The sequence below is a fragment of the Vigna angularis genome, chromosome 10, assembly GCF_016808095.1.
Source record: "Vigna angularis cultivar LongXiaoDou No.4 chromosome 10, ASM1680809v1, whole genome shotgun sequence".
Taxonomy (NCBI): domain Eukaryota; kingdom Viridiplantae; phylum Streptophyta; class Magnoliopsida; order Fabales; family Fabaceae; genus Vigna; species Vigna angularis.
In genome coordinates this window covers 21,350,480-21,369,844 of record NC_068979.1, presented here as the reverse complement: position 1 = coordinate 21,369,844, position 19,365 = coordinate 21,350,480, and the positions used below count along the sequence as shown (strand labels likewise).

At 39.9% G+C, this 19,365-nt stretch overlaps 2 protein-coding genes across 2 annotated transcripts; one reads left to right on the top strand and one right to left on the bottom strand.

Moving 5' to 3' along the window:
* Positions 1–447: 447 nt before the first annotated feature.
* On the top strand, positions 448–5,416 carry LOC128194230 (protein Iojap-related, mitochondrial-like). The gene is made up of 4 exons (XM_052869309.1): positions 448–737; positions 862–949; positions 4,336–4,433; positions 5,027–5,416. Exons 1-4 carry the CDS (start codon positions 453–455, stop codon positions 5,096–5,098), a joined length of 543 nt encoding a protein of 180 aa, XP_052725269.1. The 5' UTR covers positions 448–452; the 3' UTR covers positions 5,099–5,416.
* An 11,649-nt stretch (positions 5,417–17,065) lies between these two features.
* LOC128194431 (uncharacterized) lies at positions 17,066–19,365 on the bottom strand. Its single transcript, XM_052870031.1, has 9 exons — positions 19,257–19,365; positions 18,387–19,172; positions 18,193–18,274; positions 18,029–18,118; positions 17,817–17,939; positions 17,610–17,738; positions 17,415–17,518; positions 17,240–17,330; positions 17,066–17,167 (listed from the first exon to the last, which is right to left on the bottom strand). The coding sequence occupies exons 2-9, from the start codon at positions 18,956–18,958 to the stop codon at positions 17,066–17,068; spliced, it is 1,293 nt and encodes a 430-aa protein (XP_052725991.1). The 5' UTR covers positions 18,959–19,172; positions 19,257–19,365.

Here is a 19,365-nt window from a genome sequence, read left to right as displayed (position 1 = left end):
CAATAAACGTCCGTACTACAGTCAAGATTGAACGACCGACAGAGCGAGAGAGCGAGAGAGCGAGAGAGCGAGAGAGCGAGAGAGCGAGAGAGCGTGATTGCGAGAGAGCGAGAGAGCGTGAGAGCGTGAGAGCGAGAGAGCGAGAGAGCAAGAGAGCGAGAGAGCGTGAGAGCGAGAGAGCGACAGAACGAACGTCTTTCCGAGAGAGCGAGAGAACGAACGTCTTTCCCACCCTAAACCGCCAAACCCAATTCTTAAAATTTTAACCTGGAAATCCCAAACTACCCCTCGCCCCGTAACCCTTTCTCTGTTTTCATTTCAAATCACTGAGCCAATGAAGCGCTGACACGTGGCGTTGTCAAAACAATGTTAAAAAAACGTTGTCCAAATAACATTTTCCTATTCACAAACTCACTCGTACTGCTCTACTTTGATTTGAGCGTGGAACTGGAATGTGGGGGCTTCTTCGAACTAGAACGTGTTTGCGATATGCAGAGGCCCTTCTTCTTCATCAACCATGGAAGAAGAAGGTAGGATTATGTTCTTTGTCCGCCATTGACGGCCGTAATTGCCTTCTGGATCTGCCGGAGATCGAGAAGGTTCTGATGGATATCAAAGCTGACGACGTTAAGGTGATATCGGTTCCCAAGCACTGCGATTGGGCCGATTTCATGGTTCTCGCCACTGGCAGGTCCACCTGGCACGTCAAGAACATAGCCCAAGCCCTAATTTACAAGGCACCACACCCTCCTTCCTTTGTCCTTTTTATCGCTATATTTGCATTGATTTTCGATTGAAACTCAAAAGTGGTTTTCATTTTTGTTTTTCTTCCGACCTATGTATATTTGTGTAATTAACCAGGCCAAACAGAAACAGAGAGGAGCTGAACGAATGATGCTACCGAGTGTAGAAGGGGAAGAGGGAGGAAAGTGGATAGTCATTGACTCTGGTATCTCGTGCTTTTGTAATCATTTTTGTGTTCATTTTGTTGAGTTTAGAAAATCCATTAGGGGTCGTTTGGACAATCTTCTAGTTTTTTTCAGTTAAAATTAATTTATACATACCCAAATTTGTAGAATTGTTCTTATATAACTTTTTGTTTTTGTTTTTTTTTTATCTTTTACTTTGTGCAATGAGCTAATCTAACTTACCTTCTCTTTTTTAATTTTTCTCACCTAAAGTATTTTGAAGAAATTTGTCCAAACAGAACTCCAACTAAAGAAAATTGCAGTCTGTTTCCAGTTTGTTAAAATAAGTTGTGCAATCCTATTTTCTAGGATATGCAGATTAAATCTATATCAGTTAACCATTCACGTAATTTTAGGATGAAAAATCGTGGGTGGATACAGTGCTTTCGGTCCTTCTTTTTCGGTTAGTTATCTCTGTATTTTGGCTTTATAAGCCAACTTATGTTTTGTTAATAATAAGAGATTATGCAGCACATACCTTAAGTGAGTATATTATTCTCAGTTAACAATTGGTATCAGAGCTCCTATATAGGGGCCTGATCCTAAATCTCCTTGAGAGTGAGAGAAACAGTGGTGAGTGAGTGGAAAGAAACAACAAATTTATTTCAAAAAGAGTGTGAAAACAGAATGGCAGAGAATGATAAGTATGTGCAACCTGCAATCCCAAAATTTGCTGGTCACTATGATCATTGGGCAAAGTTGATGGAAAATTTACTACGTTCCAAACAGTATTGGAATTTGGAGTTGATTACACAGAGGTGTTTGCCCCGGTTGCTCGGCTTGACACTATTCGCATCATACTTGCATTAGCAGCTCATTATAGTTGGCCAGTTTTTCAATTAGATGTGAAAAGTGCCTTCCTTCATGGTGAACTCAAGGAAGATATTTATGTGCAATAACCTATTGGTTTTGTCAAGAAAGGGGAAGAAGACAAAGTTTACAAATTAAGAAAGGCATTGTATGGCCTTAAACAGGCCCCAAGAGCATGGTACAGTAAGATAGAGAATTATTTTTCTCGTAAAGGCTTTGAAAGGTGCTACTGTGAACATACTCTTTTTATAAAATCAAAAGAGGGAGGTAAAATTTTAATTGTAAGCCTTTATGTTGATGATTTGATATATACTGGAAATGATTGGGGCATATGTGATGAATTTAAAAAGTCAATGATGTCAGAGTTTGACATGTCTGATTTAGGAAGAATGAGGTATTTTCTTGGAATAGAGGTTGTGCAAAATTCAAATGGAATTTTTATTTGTCAAAGAAAATATACTCATGAGATACTAGCAAGGTTTGGCATGGAGAATAGCAATGCAGTAAAGAATCCTATTGTCCCAGGTACAAAACTGTCAAAGGATGTTGCAGGGACTAAAATTGATCCAACCATGTTTAAGCAAGTAGTTGGCAGTCTAATGTACTTGACTACTCGTCCAGATATTATGTATGGAGTAAGTTTAATTAGCAGATTCATGTCTTGTCCAACTGAATCACATTGGGTGGCAGCAAAACGCATATTAAGGTACTTAAAAGGTACCACTGAACTGGGCATTTTTTACAAGAAGGGTGGCAGCACAAATGTTGTGGCTTATTCTGACAGTGACTTTGCTGGAGACTTGGATGATCGTAGAAGCACTTCTGGATCTGTGTTTTTACTTGGCTTTGGAGCAGTTTCATGGTCCTCTAAGAAACAACCTATAGTAACATTGTCTACTACTGAGGCTGAGTATATAGCAGCTGCCTCTTGTGCTTGTCAATGTGTTTGGATTAAAAGGATATTGGAGAAGCTTGGCCTTAACGAGCAGAACAGTACGTTAATTCTGTGTGATAACAATTCAACCATACAATTATCCAAGAATCCAGTGTTTCATGGGAAAAGCAAACACATTGATATAAGGTTTCATTTTTTGAGAGATTTGGTGAAGGATGGAGTTGTCAGGATGAGCTATTGCAAATCACAGATTCAAATTGCAGACATTATGACCAAGCCTCTGAAACTGGATCAATTCTTAAAGCTTCGTAGTATGCTTGGCATGATTGAAATTTCAAAATTAAACTAGATGTCATAGCATATAGTTTAAGGGAGGGAATGTTGGTTGGTTTAGGAGATATTTATTTTATGTTAGTCTGTTTCCAGTTTGTTAAAATAAGTTGTGCAATCCTATTTTCTAGGATATGCAGATTAAATCTAGATCAGTTAACCATTCACGTAATTTTAGGATGAAAAATCGTGGGTGGATACAGTCCTTTCAGTCCTTCTTTTTCGGTCAGTTATCTGTATTTTGGCTTTATAAGCCAACTTATGTTTTGTTAATAATAAGAGATTATGCAGCACATACCTTAAGTGAGTATATTATTCTCAGTTAACAGACTGCATTTGCTAAATGTTCTGTTCTTTTAGGAATGTTAGGTATTCATAGGCCTTTCCAATAATTAATATTTACGAAGAACTAGTTTACTATCTTTAATGGGGTCTTCTTTTTTAGAGAGGTCTATTCCATCCACACGATAGATGTTGTGTGATGTTATAAATTAGTAAACCAATATGCAAATACTGGTTGAAACTCACATCAGAGAGCTACTGATGCAGTTTAAGTGGAGACTTATACTCTATCCTAGCTAATTGATCTACCTGTGTGACAAATTACTAGTTCCTTAGTACTAGAAAGTTGTTAAATTAACTTGTTGGTTCCGCAACATTATTGTCTTAGCGTATGTTGCTTTGCGTGATATTCATTAAATCAAACAAGATAATGAGTTTAGTCTCAGCATGGTATCAGTTTCTACACTCTACAACCTCTGATTTTCTTTCTTGCACTTATTCCAGTTTCTTCACTGGTGAATGGAGCCAGCGAATTACCATTCTTGGGTGATTAGGGATAACAAGGTAAGACGGGTGCTGTAAAAAGGTGTGGGTAGGCTGGACATTTAAGCCCGTCAATCTGCATGGGGCATTATAACCTGCAGCCCATTGGCCAAAGTGTGGGTGAGCCTGCCCCTCAACATGCATGACTCTTCTATTGAAGAATTAACTGAATTTTGTCTGTTACAACTAATCTAACATTGTGGTTTAATTCTTTTTATCTATTTCGGGAGGTGTTGCAATTTAGTGATTCTTTCATGTTAACTTTTCATTGCTTAGCGCATGCGGTGGCTTGACAAGGCTTCGGGGAAAAAATTACTTTGTTAGTCTTTAGGGTTTAATAGGTCCTTTCTCTGTCACTTTCCTTCTATCAGTCTATTATTTTTGGTGATGTATGATTTGCTAGATCAGTGAACATTGCTTTTTATGTTATGAAAACTTTCAATTATTGGATTTATAGTTCTAACATGCCTTGCTTTCCCTTTTTGGTTCATTTTTTTTTATGTTTAGGTAAAGTGATAGTTCATGCACTTGATGAAAAGGCCAGAGCTTACTACAATTTGGAGGGTCTTTGGACCCGAGGGACAATTCAAAATGAACCTGATGGGGTAAGTACGAGGCTAGCTTATATTCGTTTTAAGTTGTAAGATAGTTAGATATAGTTTGGATTTGTTACAGGTTTACTATTTAATCATTTTTTGATTTATAGCTTATATTTACACTGTCATACCTACCAAATTTTTTATTGGTTAATAGTGTAGATAACAGCGCACCAAATAAAACTCAATTTGAAAACCATTAAGTGGAATTCACCATTTCTTACTTCTGTGCCTGCCACTTTAACATTCATTCACTACTTGGATTTATACTATGATGGTATTGCCACACCAAATCTTCCTATGGATTAGGCGTTGTGATTGAGGCCAATTCCTGTACCAGTTTGTGTCAAGAGTAGTTCAAAATGGTACTTTAAGTTATTCTTGGTGGAGGTTTTAGAGCATGCATTTGATGGGTTTTGGGGGCTCGCGCGAGTTATCTGATTAGGCTTATGTTAGTGTATATGGCTTGGTTCAACTAGGCTTGAGCAATTACATAGACATATGTCTTTATTATTTTTATTATGATGATGAATATGTATTCTTGAGATAAATACTGTAGGATGAATGATTCGAATGATCATTTTTCTTTTCACTGATTGTAGGATTTACAGAAAGCTTTGGTGAAGGATCGTCGAAAAAACAATTCGAAGAAACCAGCACAAAAGAATACTTAATTGGTGTCTCAATGTAAACAACCTTTTAAAACTGTAGCTTTTGACTGCATCTGATCTAGACAATTTAGAAGTTTGTATACATATCACGGTTTTCTGATATGTTATTTTAGTTGTTTTAAATACAAATTTTGTTATGGTTGTCTAGCTGCAATGGTAAAGATAGAAAAGAGGTAACATTGAAGGTCTCCATCATCATGTACTCCACTTTTACTTTTGGTGAGTCATGAATCGTTACCGGAGCTGGACTTTTACATCACCTACATAAATATGTGAATTAAAAAACCTGTTTACAAACAGAAAATATATATATTAAACATACATCTCATTCTCCTAGGTGACAAAAATTACTTGAGTTGGAAAATGGCTAAAAGAATGCAATATTTTCAACTTAGAGTGATGAAAACGGAGGAAAGTATATTTTTCAATATAAAAATCAACTTTAACTTTTTTTAACAGTCAGATAATTATCTTTAGAAATGGTTCTAACTTCTGAATTCTTTTTCTGACGAAGTAAATTATTTTGAAAAAATTTCAGCTAATAATTAGAAGTTAATTTTAAATAAAAATGTCAAGAAATTCTATTTCTTAAATACTCTTTTTAATGTATATTAACAACTTTGATGGCGCAAAATTTGGTAATATTTTCTAAATTCTTTTAGAATTTTTAATTTTTTACATTTTAAAATTAGAATTTACAGTTGTAAGTTTAACTGTACTTGCATTCGTAATAAATTTAAAATAATAATATATATATTTTTTACTTATTGTATTTGCACGAGTATTTTTAACAATACATATAAATTAATCAATGAAATAATGTATTATTTCAAGTCTTATGAGATAGTGTGACATCCCAAAAATACAGTCATAAACCATATAATTAGAAAATCACTTTTAATAATAATTCAAAACAGTTTTCCAACTAAAAACAAAACCGAACGAACGAACGCTCAAGGACGAACGTCCTTGAGTATAGTCTTAGAATAATAAAGAACGAACGCGCAAAGCCGCACGTCCATACAATAAGGGTTACAAATTAAGGTCGAACGTAAAATAAAAACCTGACTGAACGGTTTACACGGGACAAATACCGAACGGTCTTAACCAAAATGAAAGAAGGAGGTGGTCGAACGACCACTCAATTCAACAACTCCACTACTAGCCGAGCGTCTCATTCTCACTGCTCATTCTTCACTTCAACTTCAACTAAGTTGGCTTCGTCCAGTGCTTCTTCCAAACGCTCGTCTCCCTCTGCTCACATCCACACGGATGATCATTGCAACGACAGGACGAATGTACAAAACGAGACAACACAAGGAAAAACGCAGGGTAAGCTTATGTAATTTAACTCATGCATCAACATACAAATTCATGTAAACAATTCATCACACATGAACACAATTCAACGTACGTACTACATAAAACTCAACACTCGACTGAACGTCCGGACTGTATGAATTCTGCGTAGTCACAGGCGTTCGCGCACCCGAGTGGTGTGGTAACTGGCATCCTCATCAGCTGCAACCCGAGGTTAATCCGTTTCGTCCAAAGTACCCCTAAGGACGAGGACCTCCTGCCGTTCCCACGCATGACGTACCCCCTCTACTTGAGGATGAGTACTCACGGAACATCAGGATCGAACAGCCAGCATTAACTTCCCACAGTCATACTTTACAAATTCTCAAACTCTCAATCAGGAGTCGTTCCAACCCGGAACGCTCGTTCAAATCCATAATATTCTTTTCATCTCAAATAACATTCATCATTTATTTTTCATCATTCCACAACCGTTTTCATCATTAATAGGATGACCATCAAAAACCGATCGTCCTGCCCTCACCAATAAAACGAGGACGAACCATGCTGACTGGACCAAAAGGACGCTCGTTAAGAATCGGAGTACGAACGCTCAGTATATGACCGAGCACCATTTTGAGCGAGCGCTCAATCTAAGACCGAGCCCCTATTTAGAACGAGCATTCAGTATAAAACCGAACACCCTTTAGATCGAACGTTCGGTATAAGACCGAACACCAATTAGAATGAACATTCGGTATAAGACCGAACACCAATTAGAACGAACGTTCGGTATAAGACCGAACACCAATTAGAACGAACGTTCGGTATAAGACCGAACACCAATTTGAACGAACGTTCGGTATAAGACCGAACACCAATTAGAACGAGCGCTCAGCATAAAACCGAGAACCCTAAAGGACGAACGCTTAGTTCAGAACCGAGAACCATTAGGACGAACGCTCAGTTCAAACCGAGCACCATTAGGACGAACGCTCAGTGTGAGACCGAGCACCAATTAGAGCAAGCGTTCGGTATAAGATCGAACACCATTTTGAGCGAGCGCTCATTATGAACCGAACACCAAACAGAACGAGCGTTCAGTATAAGACTGAACACCAATTAGGACGAACGCTCAGTTCAGAACTGAACGTTAATAGCCTTAAAATAATAGACTTTGATAATTATACTAAGGGATTTTCGAAGAAGTATTTACGAATGGTAAAGTATACTATTGCATATTTATATAAATATAAAGGAATGGGATTTATCAAAGAATACCGAACACCATAGTAATTGACCGAACGCTCAAACAAAGCTTTAGAACATGAGGACGCTCGTCCTCAACAAGGTTCCATCCAAATGAACGAATCCCATTATGACCATTTAAATAAGGAAATCGAACGGTTAAAGACCGTCTGGCACGAATGTTAATTATCACGGAAGACTCTTTTTCAATCCATTTATATTCCAGTTCAATCTCAACATGAAATTCTCATAACTCCATATGTTCATATCAACATCAACTTCAACATTTTTTACAATCCATATCATGTAAATTCATATACCTCATTTCACCAAATAACGAACGTTCATGTACTTCAATAAATCAAATATCATGCATTATATTCATACAATCAAATAACGAACGTTCATACCATTCACACATATCATCCATCATGCATTATTTTCATGCAGCTAAATAACGAGCGTTCACACAACAAACATCAAACCAGTTAAATTAAATAAGCTTCCCTTACCTCTTAGATGACCGAACGTCCACAAACTCGCACAACACTCCTTTCCACTACAGATTCCCGCTCGTCAACACTCATTAAACCAAACATCTCAGTCTTCACGAAACGAACGGTTCTTCTGGAGTCCTTGACGCCGTGCGTCCTTCAACGGTGCCGGAATACAGAATGGAGGAGATGAAATGGGTGTTTTCTTAGAGAGAAGGTGCAGAGAGTGTAGAAAGAAGGAGGAGAGGGTTGAATTCTCATAAATGAAAAATGGAGGTGCGTGCAGAGGGTGGAGAATATTTCAAAAGTTCTCAGCTTCTGCTTTTCACTCTGCCAGCGCACGTCCACACTCCGCCAGCGCACTCCACTTACGCTTCTGACAGCCTGATGAGTCAATATTTTATTCACTACACTTAGCTTATTGTGCTAAAATTAGTCAGGGAATTGTGCTTAATTGTCCAGTATTTTCCCATTTTTCATAATTATACTTAATTTGACCGGTAATTCTTATTTTGATTAATTTGAATTATCTATGGTTAAATATTTACGTTATTAATTCTAGGAAAATTATTGGGTAATAATTTGTCATATTTAGAGGGCATTATGGTCATTTTACCCTTTGAAAGGGGTGCTTCATTATTGGAAAAGAGTTACATCCAGCACATGGTTTCCACGTAAATTATCCATTAGCATTCAAAAGAGAACAACAAGGCTTTTGGTTTTCTCACTACACTTGATGGAAGGAGGGACACGGTTATTCTCCATGCTGCACTATGGGAATTAATTTTCTTTCTTTGCTTCACAAGGCACTAAGTGCAGCCCCTGAGAGACCAACACAAGAAGCACACTGCTGGTTCACGCGAAGCTTGGCTGGAATAGAGCAGCTGCCACGGTACAAGGCACACAACACGTTGATGTTGGAAGAAGAGAAGAAGTGGCGTTCCATCTTTGGAGAGAAAAGAGGTGCAGCATGGTTGGAGATGAAGTGGTGATTTATTCCAGTAGCAGCAAAGAGGAAGATGTTCCACAGTCAAGCATGGGAGGAGCACCTTGAGGGAGCTGCTGCGTAAAAAGAAGAAGCATGGCTGGACCTGTTTTGGCCTTGAACAGAAACGGTGCAACAGCACACTAAGCTTGTCACGGCTTGGATGGAGAGATCCATGGTGATGAAGACAATAAAATTGGTCCAGCAGGTGGAGAGGATCTCACGGCTTTACAGCAGCAACAATTCACACAGCAACTTGGAAGAAAGACAACACATCCAGAAATGAAGTGAAGAGAAAGTGGAGGTCCCTTTCCATGTTTTTATTCACGTCCAAGAAGCACAAGCTGGAGGCCGTGAAGTTTGAAGAGACAAGAATGATTAATTGGTTGAAGAAAGTTAAGAGGAAAATGACAAAGAGGTGGATACCATGATACCATGTTTTATTTCTTTTTAGTTGGTGCACGGACATGGAGCTCTCGGTTTCATCCAGCAGAGTTGGCAGCATCTGGTTCAAGCTTGGCTTCAAGCAGAGAGCACGACAGCAAGCTAAGAGTTGCAGTATCAGAAGAGAATAGGTAATTGGTTAATGAGAAAAAGACAAAAAGAAGTGGTGTTAGATAGAATAAAAGAAAGTCACGTAAGTTGGTGTGCCCCATGAGTTGTTATTATTTCCATTAAGTGAGTGCATGGTGGACGGCTGGAAGAAGTTCCACTTAGAAACAAGCAAGTGAAATATTATTTTTGGAAGTAGTGTGCACACTTGAATGGGCTGATACACTGCAATTGGAGAATGGAAGTGGACGGTAGAGGTGAAGAAAATGGACATTATGGAGGGTCCCTCTCATCATTTTGTTACCATGCTTCCAAGTGCAAATAAAAGAGGGACTGGATTGAAGATGTAGAGGTGTGCCGTGAGGGGGCTGCTGAGGAGAATAAGCCAGCAGCAGCTGGACAGTAGAGAAGAAGGGCTGGAACGGTGTAGGAGCTGGAAGAATCACAATACACAAAGTTGATGCACTCGTCTAGTAATGTTGAATTTCTAATTTACTTTTCCTTTTCTTTTGTTGTAATAAACTTATCTACAATTTTAATTCAATGTATTTACTGTTTCTGAAATTTAATTTAGGCTTTACTATTTTTTTTACTGCTGTAAATTAAATTATGTGGTATTTTAATTTCAGTTGTTGTTTCTACAATTTAATTTCTACTCTTCTTTATTTTTGCATGATTGATCATTTACTGTAATTTTATTCTCTTTATTTTACTGTTGTAATTTTGTTTCTGTTTTCATATTTTACAATTTACTGTTTTTCGTATTTTACTGTTTTACTGTATTTCGGTATTCCGTTTTTACTGTTTCTGTATTATTGTTATTTGGATTCTGCAATTCTGTAATTATTATTTTGCTATTATTAATTACTGTTATAATTTTATTTTCTAAAATTTACTGATTTACTGATTTACTGTTTTACTGTTTTGACTGTTTTCTGTATTTTTGTTTTCTGTATTTTCAATTATGGTACTGCAGTTTTTCTATTTCAGATTTACTGTTTTTGTTGTAAAAATTTACTGCTGTAATTTATTTTCTAATTCTACTATTTTTTGTATTTACTATGTACTGTATTTTCGTTTTTCTGTATTTTCGTTTTCTGTATTTTAGTTTTCTGTTCCAGATTTATTTTTACTGTTTCACCTTGCTGTATTTTCGTTTTACTGTAGCAAATCGTTTTTACTGATTAATTTCGTTTTACTGTTTTAATTTCAGTTTTACCATTTTTTTTAGTTTTATGTTTACGGTTTATTTTTACTGATGCTTTTATTTTTGTGTTTAACGTTTTACGTTTAGTGTTCCCACGTTAATTTTATTTTGGTGTCTTTTACCGTTCAGTTTTTAATGTTTTGAATGTTACTTCACCGTTTTCACATTTACTGTTTTAAAGTTAATTTTCAGTTTAATTTCATTTTACTGCATAAAAACCAAAAACATTCACAAACCCCCCCCCCCCCCTTCGTATTTGATCCAAAACTGAACCACATATTGGTCCTTGTGAGACGACCTAGGAGTCACATCCTAGTTAATATACTGCATTCATTATTGCACATCAAATTTGTATGGGCCGCGACAGCTCGTATCACAGCCCATACCGAACGGTCGTCCATTCTGAGCCGAACACGTGTAATCCACTACCGGTTTCCAGTTCAGATTCCTGTCTGCCCATGCCATGCGTCAGCTGGTGTCCGTTAGTGGATGTCAGACGCTGTTGTCGCCCATGTGCGTCGCTGAGGTGGCACGCTTTCCAGCTGCCACGTTTTTTTTTTTTAGGCCTGACAGATAGCATGATATTATAAATAAATTATAATAATTTATAAAAATAATCTGCTTCTAAGCATGCTTTACAATTTCTCAAATATGTTTCTCTCTTTCGATTAATTTTTTCCTTTTCCAATGGAAAATGATACTTGAACAACCTCTTTTGACAACATTTAGACATGGGAGAGGTCTCTAAATGTGAGTGGTCCACGTGGAATATGAAAAACGAATTGAAATCTGATGTGGAAAGGGGACGGGCAGGGTTTAGAAGTTGGCGTTTCAAATTTCAAATTCATTTGGAAGATTGTAGAGAGAGAAGCGCGAACGTTGAGAGGGAGACTGTATTTTCAAATTCTGTTGGACAAACACAATCATATATAAGCGCATGTAGTTCAGTTTTGATAACGGGATTATTTCTATACCCGTGCAATTTTTCAGGCAACTTCTTAAGGATGTGCCATAAACACCACCTGTGCCTCGTATGAGGAAACACTTCTTCAATAGCGTTGGCCATTGCTCTACATTGGTCAGTAATAATACCTTGAGGAGTCTTATTACGCATGCATCTTAGCCAACATTGGAACAACCAGACAAATGAGGTAGTGTCTTCCGAAGACAACAATCCACAACCAAGTAAAATCGAGTGTCCATGATTGTTAACTCCAACAAAAGGCGCAAATGGCATGTCGTACTTATTTGTTAAGTAAGTGGTGTCAAAGGAAACAACATCACCGAATTCTTCACATGCAGCACGACTTCTTGCATCAGCCCAAAACACACTATAGTGAAGGTATTTGCAGTTGAAGTTTGTCCTCCTACAATTGACCTTGTTAAGGAGACACCAAAACCTGTCATTCGACATCCTATGTGGGCAGAGAAGGAACTCAATGTGGATGACATCCTCCGCAAATTTGTCCGTCCATCTGACCAACCATCAACGTCCAATCAAGCAGACAACCAATAGTGGGTTTAGGATAACTGTAATTTTATATGAACACCATTATAAGTATTTCATGGGTAAATGTAATATTTTAAACGTACAATGTATCATTTTGTTGTGTATGTTGTCAACCTGAATCTCTATTAATGGTGTGTTATAATGAATTTATTTATGTCATACAAAATGGTGCCTAAAACAAAGTTTTTTTTCCAATGGTGACCCATGTTCACCTGACTGAGTACTTGTGTTGGACTTTCTGTACCAATTGACATTTTCTCTCGGGAAATCGTTTACAGGGATGCTGTAAACGATTACCAGACCCTTTTTTCAGCACTCTCAGTCATTCATTGCACAGCTTGCTCCCCCAACTCATGAGGGGTCTCCCCACCCTCCTTGGACTCACATCACATCACCAGCCACCCTCTCCCACCACTGGAACACCTGCACTAGCCTCAGACAGGTGCAGAAGTGCATAAAACTCACTTTTTTTCCAATGGTGACCCATGTTCACCTGACCGAGTACCTGTGTTGGACTTTCTGTACAAATTGGCATTTTCTCTCGGGTAATACTTTACAGGGGTGCTGTAAACGATTACCACCCCCTTTTTTCACCACTCTCAGTCATTCCTTGCACAGCTTGCTCCCCCAACTCATGAGGGGTCTCCCCACCCTCCTTGGACTCACATCACATCACCAGCCACCCTCTCCCACCACTGGAACACCTGCACCAGCCTCAGACAAGTGCAGAAGTGCCTAAAACTGAGTTTCTTTTCCAATGGTGACCCATGTTGACCTGACTGAGTACCTGTGTTGGAATTTCTGTACAAATTGGCTATTTCTCCCGGATAATCGTTTACAAGGGTGCTGTAAACGATTACAAGACCCTTTGTTCACCACTCTCAGTCATTCCTTGCACAGCTTGCTCCCCCAACTCATGAGGGGTCACCCCACCCTCCTTGGACTCACATGACATCACCAGCCACCCTCTCCCACCACTGGAACACCTGCACCAGCCTCAGACAGGTGCAGAAGTGCCTAAAACTGAGTTTTTTTTCCAATGGTGACCCATGTTGACCTGACTGAGTATCTGTGTTAGACTTTCTGTACAAATTGGCTATTTCTCTCGGGTAAGCGTTTACAGGGGTGCTGTAAACGATTACCAGACCCTTTGTTCACCACTCTCAGTCATTCCTTGAACAGCCTGCTCCCCCAACTCATGAGGGGTCACCCCACCCTCCTTGGACTCACATCACATCACCAGCCACCCTCTCCCACCACAGGAACACCTGCACCAGCCTCAGATAGGTGCAGAAGTGCCTAAAACTGAGTTTTTTTTCCAATGGTGACCCATGTTGACCTGACTAAGTACCTGTGTTGGACTTTCTGTACAAATTGACTATTTCTCCCGGGTAAGCATTTACAGGGGTGCTGTAAACGATTACCACCCCCTTTGTTCACCACTCTCAGTCATTCCTTGCACAGCTTTCTCCCCCAACTCATGAGGGGTCACCCCACCCTCCTTGGACTCACATCACATCACCAGCCACCCTCTCCCACCACAGGAACACCTGCACCAGCCTCAGACAGGTGCAGAAGTGCCTAAAACTGAGTTTTTTTTCCAACGGTGACCCATGTTGACCTAAAGGAGTACCTGTGTTGGACTTTCTGTACAAATTGGCTATTTCTCTCGGGTAATCTTTTACAGGGGTGCTGTAAACAATTACCAGGCCCTTTTTTCACCACTCTCAGTCATTCCTTGCGCAGCTTGCTCCCCCAACTCATGAGGGGTCACCCCACCCTCCTCGGACTCACATCACATCACCAGCCACCCTCTCCCACCACTGGAACACCTGCACCAGCCTCAGACAGGTGAAGAAGTGCCTAAAACTGAGTTTTTTTTCCAATGGTGACCCATGTTGACCTGACTGAGTACCTGTGTTTGACTTTCTGTACAAATTGGCTATTTCTCTCGGGTAATCGTGTACAGGGGTGCTGTAAACGATTACCAGGCCCTTTTTTCATCACACTCAGTCATTCCTTGAACAGCTTGCTCCCCCAACTCATGAGTGGTCACCCCACCCTCCTTGGACTCACATCACATCACCAGCCACCCTCTCCCACCACTAGAACACCTGCACCAGCCTCAGACAGGTGCAGAAGTGCCGAAAACTCACTTGTTTTTCCTATGGTGACCCATGTTGATCTGACTGAGTACCTGTGTTGGACTTTCTGTACAAATTGGAATTTTCTCTCGGGTAATCGTTTACAGGGGTGCTGTAAACGATTACCACCCCCTTTTTTCACCACTCTCAGTCATTCCTTGCACTGCTTGCTCCCCCAACTCATGAGGGGTCACCCCACCCTCCTTGGACTCACATCACATCACCAGCCACCCTCTCCCACAACTGGAACACCTGCACCAGCCTCAGACAAGTGCAGAAGTGCCTAAAACGGAGTTTTTTTTCCAATGGTGACCCATGTTGACCTGACTGAGTATCTGTGTTAGACTTTCTGTACAAATTGGCTATTTCTCTCGGGTAATCGTTTACAAGGGTGCTGTAAACGATTACCAGACCCTTTGTTCACCACTCTCAGTCATTCCTTGAACAACTTGCTCCCCCAACTCATGAGGGGTCACCCCACCCTCCTTGGACTCACATCACATCACCAGCCAACATCTCCCACCACAAGAACACCTGCACCAGCCTCAAACAGGTGCAGAAGTGCCTAAAACTGAGTTTTTTTTCCAATGGTGACCCATGTTGACCTGACTATGTACCTGTGTTGGACTTTCTGTACAAATTGACTATTTCGCCCGGGTAATCCTTTACAGGGGTGCTGTAAACGATTACCACCCCCTTTTCTCACCACTCTCAGTCATTCCTTGCGCAGCTTGCTCCACCAACTCATGAGGGGTCACCCCACCCTCCTCGGACTCACATCACATCACCAGCCACCCTCTCCCACCACTGGAACACCTGCACCAGCCTAAGACAGGTGCATAAGTGCCTAAAACTGAGTTTTTTTTCCAATGGTGACCCATGTTGACCTGACTGAGTACCTGTGTTGGACTTTCTGTACAAATTGACTATTTCTCCCGGGTAATACTTTACAGGGGTGCTGTAAACGATTACCACCCCCTTTTTTCACCACTCTCAGTCATTCCTTGCACAGCTTGCTCCCCCAACTCATGAGGGGTCTCCCCACCCTCCTTGGACTCACATCACATCACCAGCCACCCTCTCCCACCCCTGGAACACCTGCACCAGCCTCAGACAGGTGCAGAAGTGCCTAAAACTGAGTTTTTTTTCCAATGGTGACCCATGTTGACCTGACTGAGTATCTGTGTTATACTTTCTGTACAAATTGGCTATTTCTCTCGGGTAATCGTTTACAGGGGTGCTGTAAACGATTACCAGGCTCTTTTTTCACCACTCTCAGTCATTCCTTGAACAGCTTGCTCCCCCAACTCATCAGGGGTCACCCCACCCTCCTTGGACTCACATCACATCACCAGCCACCCTCTCCCACCACTGGAACACCTGCACCAGCCTCAGACAGGTGCAGAAGTGCCTAAAACTGAGTTTGTTTTCCAACGGTGACCCATGTTGACCTAAAGGAGTACCTGTGTTGGACTTTCTGTACAAATTGGCTATTTCTCTCGGGTAATCTTTTACAGGGGTGCTGTAAACAATTACCAGGCCCTTTTTTCACCACTCTCAGTCATTCCTTGCGCAGCTTGCTCCCCCAACTCATGAGGGGTCACCCCACCCTCCTCGGACTCACATCACATCACCAGCCACCCTCTCCCACCACTGGAACACCTGCACCAGCCTCAGACAGGTGCAGAAGTGCCTAAAACTGAGTTTTTTTTCCATTGGTGACCCATGTTGACCTGACTGAGTACCTGTGTTGGAATTTCTGTACAAATTGGCTATTTCTCCCGGGTAATCGTTTACAGGGGTGCTGTAAACGATTACCAGACCCTTTGTTCACCCCTCTCAGTCATTCCTTGCACAGCTTGCTCCCCCAACTCATGAGTGGTCACCCCACCCTCCTTGGACTCACATGACATCACCAGCCACCCTCTCCCACCACTGGAACACCTGCACCAGCCTCAGACAGGTGCAGAAGTGCCTAAAACTCACTTTTTTTTCCAATGGTGACCCATGTTGACCTGACTGAGTACCTGTGTTGGACTTTTTGTACAAATTGGCTATTTCTCTCGGGTAATCGTTTACAGGGGTTCTGTAAACGATTACGAGGCCCTTTTTTCACCACTCTCAGTCATTCCTTGCACTGCTTGCTCCCCCAACTCATGAGGGGTCACCCCACACTTATTGCGTTCACATCAATCACCAACACCCATCTCCCCACTTAGAACTTGATCAAATCCTTCCCATTAATTACCATTAATTTTAGTGAAAATGGTCTCGTACTTTTCAAATCTTTATTATAATGTTGTGTTCATTTTTCAATCACTAATTTTGTCATTATAACAAACACAAACACAAAGTAAAAACTATTCATTTCGAAATCCAACCACTAATCTTATTACAAACACATATTGTACATTGTCAAATAACATTAGGTACATATTTGAACATCTTATACATGTCAAAATTGTCAAATAACATTAGGTACATATTTGAACATCTTATACATGTCAAAATTACATAATTTCTTAGCAATCCTAGACAATGCCGTATAGCTGTAGGGGTTCCATTCTTCTAATGTTGTCGTTGTCCAGGATCCAGTCACACACATATTTCTTTCTAATCCCAAGCAGCTCCTCCTGAAACCAACATTTTCCACATTAGAAACCACGACATACAAGAATATTATCAAACACACAGTTCCAACTTACAGTTGTATATTCAGGCATGCTTTTCCCGTTGTATTTTTCATCTCCATCCCAGATTTCCATTGCTTTCAACATTATTACTCCACAATCATGTCTGAAATAATATACCCACAACATCAGATTACTTTTGCCCATATACATCACAATATAATCCGGCAGTACAGTTGAAGAAACTTACAAGTTTGGTTGGGATGGGATATTTGCTTGTTTAACTGTCAAAGGACCAATACTACCTTCCGGTGTATTCATCAGGATGCAAAAAAACCGTGCCATATTTTCAGCCTACCAGTTAACAAATACATTAAATACTTAAACAATACAGGGTTATGTCATAATCACACGGTAATCAACAATGAAAGATGTCGAATCTTACAACGGCTGTGTCTATCCTTTTGCGGTCTCTAATCCCCTTCCCCAATGAATCAATCACAAAAATCTCCATTGACCTCAATTTCACTGAATAACACCACCAATGATCATCGTGGACAAATGGCAGAAACAACTACAAAAAATATAAACAATTTCAGTAACACATTTACAACCAAAAGTCGACAAAATTTGCAAATTCAAGGTTACTCACAAAGTCCGCTGTGACTAATTCTTCAAGTCCAAAATGATCGGAACGCAAATAACTGTTATAGTTATGAAGCGTGAATACATGGCGATTCTGTGGACGCTTCCTATAATCTGTAAGAATATGGTGCTGTGGACAATTTCAAAATCATCAATAAAAAATCAATCAAAAATACTTTCGTCAATCAGAAATATGATACAATATCAAATTTCATTTACCGAGTATAACGGACTAAAATGATTCCTCTTAACAACACCGCACAACCTTTTCTCAAAGTACATAAAGATCGTAGAAGCAAATAACACCACCTACACAATAAAAAAATTTCACATTAATAACATAAACTAAAACATGAAACACAACCAAATGTGACAATACTAACCATGTTATCAACGTATTTCATTGGGGCCAAAGTGTAAATTGAAGTCGTGCTCAAGCTTTGCCCAATTATTTCGCTTACAACCCTAAACATACAAATATTATTCAATCACAAACAATACATATTCCTCAACCACAACTACAATTCATACCATATACATGTGTACGTTCATCTCTCTGATGCTGACTGCTGTATACAATTGGTTTACATCAACACTAGTGCTTGGATCACCAACAAAACTCCGCAATGGGGGTATAGCCAATGGCACGACCTCCCGTTCTTCTTCATCAGCATCATCATCTATTTCAATAAAATTAATGTTACCAACAGTATTATCATCCCCTCTTACTTCAGCATGTGCACCTAGGGGGTCATCAACTTCATTTCCATCACCTTCTTCTTCTCCCCCAACGTCAGCATTCTCCTCACCTCCAACTCCATGTCCTTCATCAACTCCACCCCCAACCTCTTCATCAGTGCCACATGCATCTGCTTCATGAAAGATTGGAGTTTGATAAATTTCAAATAACTCCCTAGTCAGAACTCCAATCTTGGCATTCAATGCTCTGATATCTTCGTTGTTTTTCCTCAATCTCTCCTCCGCACCTGCTTCCCATGCCCCGTCATCAGAACTTTCGTCATCATCATCATCTTTGTCAACCTTGGATCCTTCACCCAAGGATCCTTCACTCATTCCTCCGTCATCCATGTTGAAAGCTGCATGGATTTCCGGCCTATGACGATCTTCATTTCGTACATACCACTCCATATTTAACTGCACCAATAGCACACAACAAATTCAGACAAAATAGACAATCCATTTTAACATACAAAATTACGAAAAACAAAACACTTACATCTCCGGTCATAAAAATATGTTCAATTTTTTTCGTCCTTGATTTAAACGGGAACCACCTCATTATGCGCGGGAAAAACCGGTGCGAAGGATGACCATGCAAAGAAAGTCTCTCAACCGCCCAAGCCTAAAATATGATAAAATTATTTCATCAAACATAATTCACAATGTTTTGCACTACATCAAAATAGTGAACTACATATCATATTACCTGCAACACTGCCACATTGCCACTGAGAGTGACTGACTGGGGGATACCTGCTCCCATAATTTTCTTCTTACATTTATTTAAATTCTCTACAATATGTTTATGTACACCG

Excerpts from the sequence above, each read along its gene's own strand:
- LOC128194431 (XM_052870031.1), bottom strand. The coding sequence starts at position 18,958 with ATGGAGTGGTATGTACGAAATGAAGATCGTCATAGGCCGGAAATCCAT. Across the intron at positions 18,119-18,192 it reads TGAAATACGTTGATAACATG|GTGGTGTTATTTGCTTCTAC; the intron begins GTTAGTATTGTC and ends TTTATTGTGTAG. Across the intron at positions 17,519-17,609 it reads AAAGGATAGACACAGCCGTT|GCTGAAAATATGGCACGGTT; the intron begins GTAAGATTCGAC and ends GTTAACTGGTAG.
- LOC128194230 (XM_052869309.1), top strand. The coding sequence starts at position 453 with ATGTGGGGGCTTCTTCGAACTAGAACGTGTTTGCGATATGCAGAGGCC. Across the intron at positions 738-861 it reads CCCAAGCCCTAATTTACAAG|GCCAAACAGAAACAGAGAGG; the intron begins GCACCACACCCT and ends GTAATTAACCAG. Across the intron at positions 950-4,335 it reads GTGGATAGTCATTGACTCTG|GTAAAGTGATAGTTCATGCA; the intron begins GTATCTCGTGCT and ends TTTTATGTTTAG.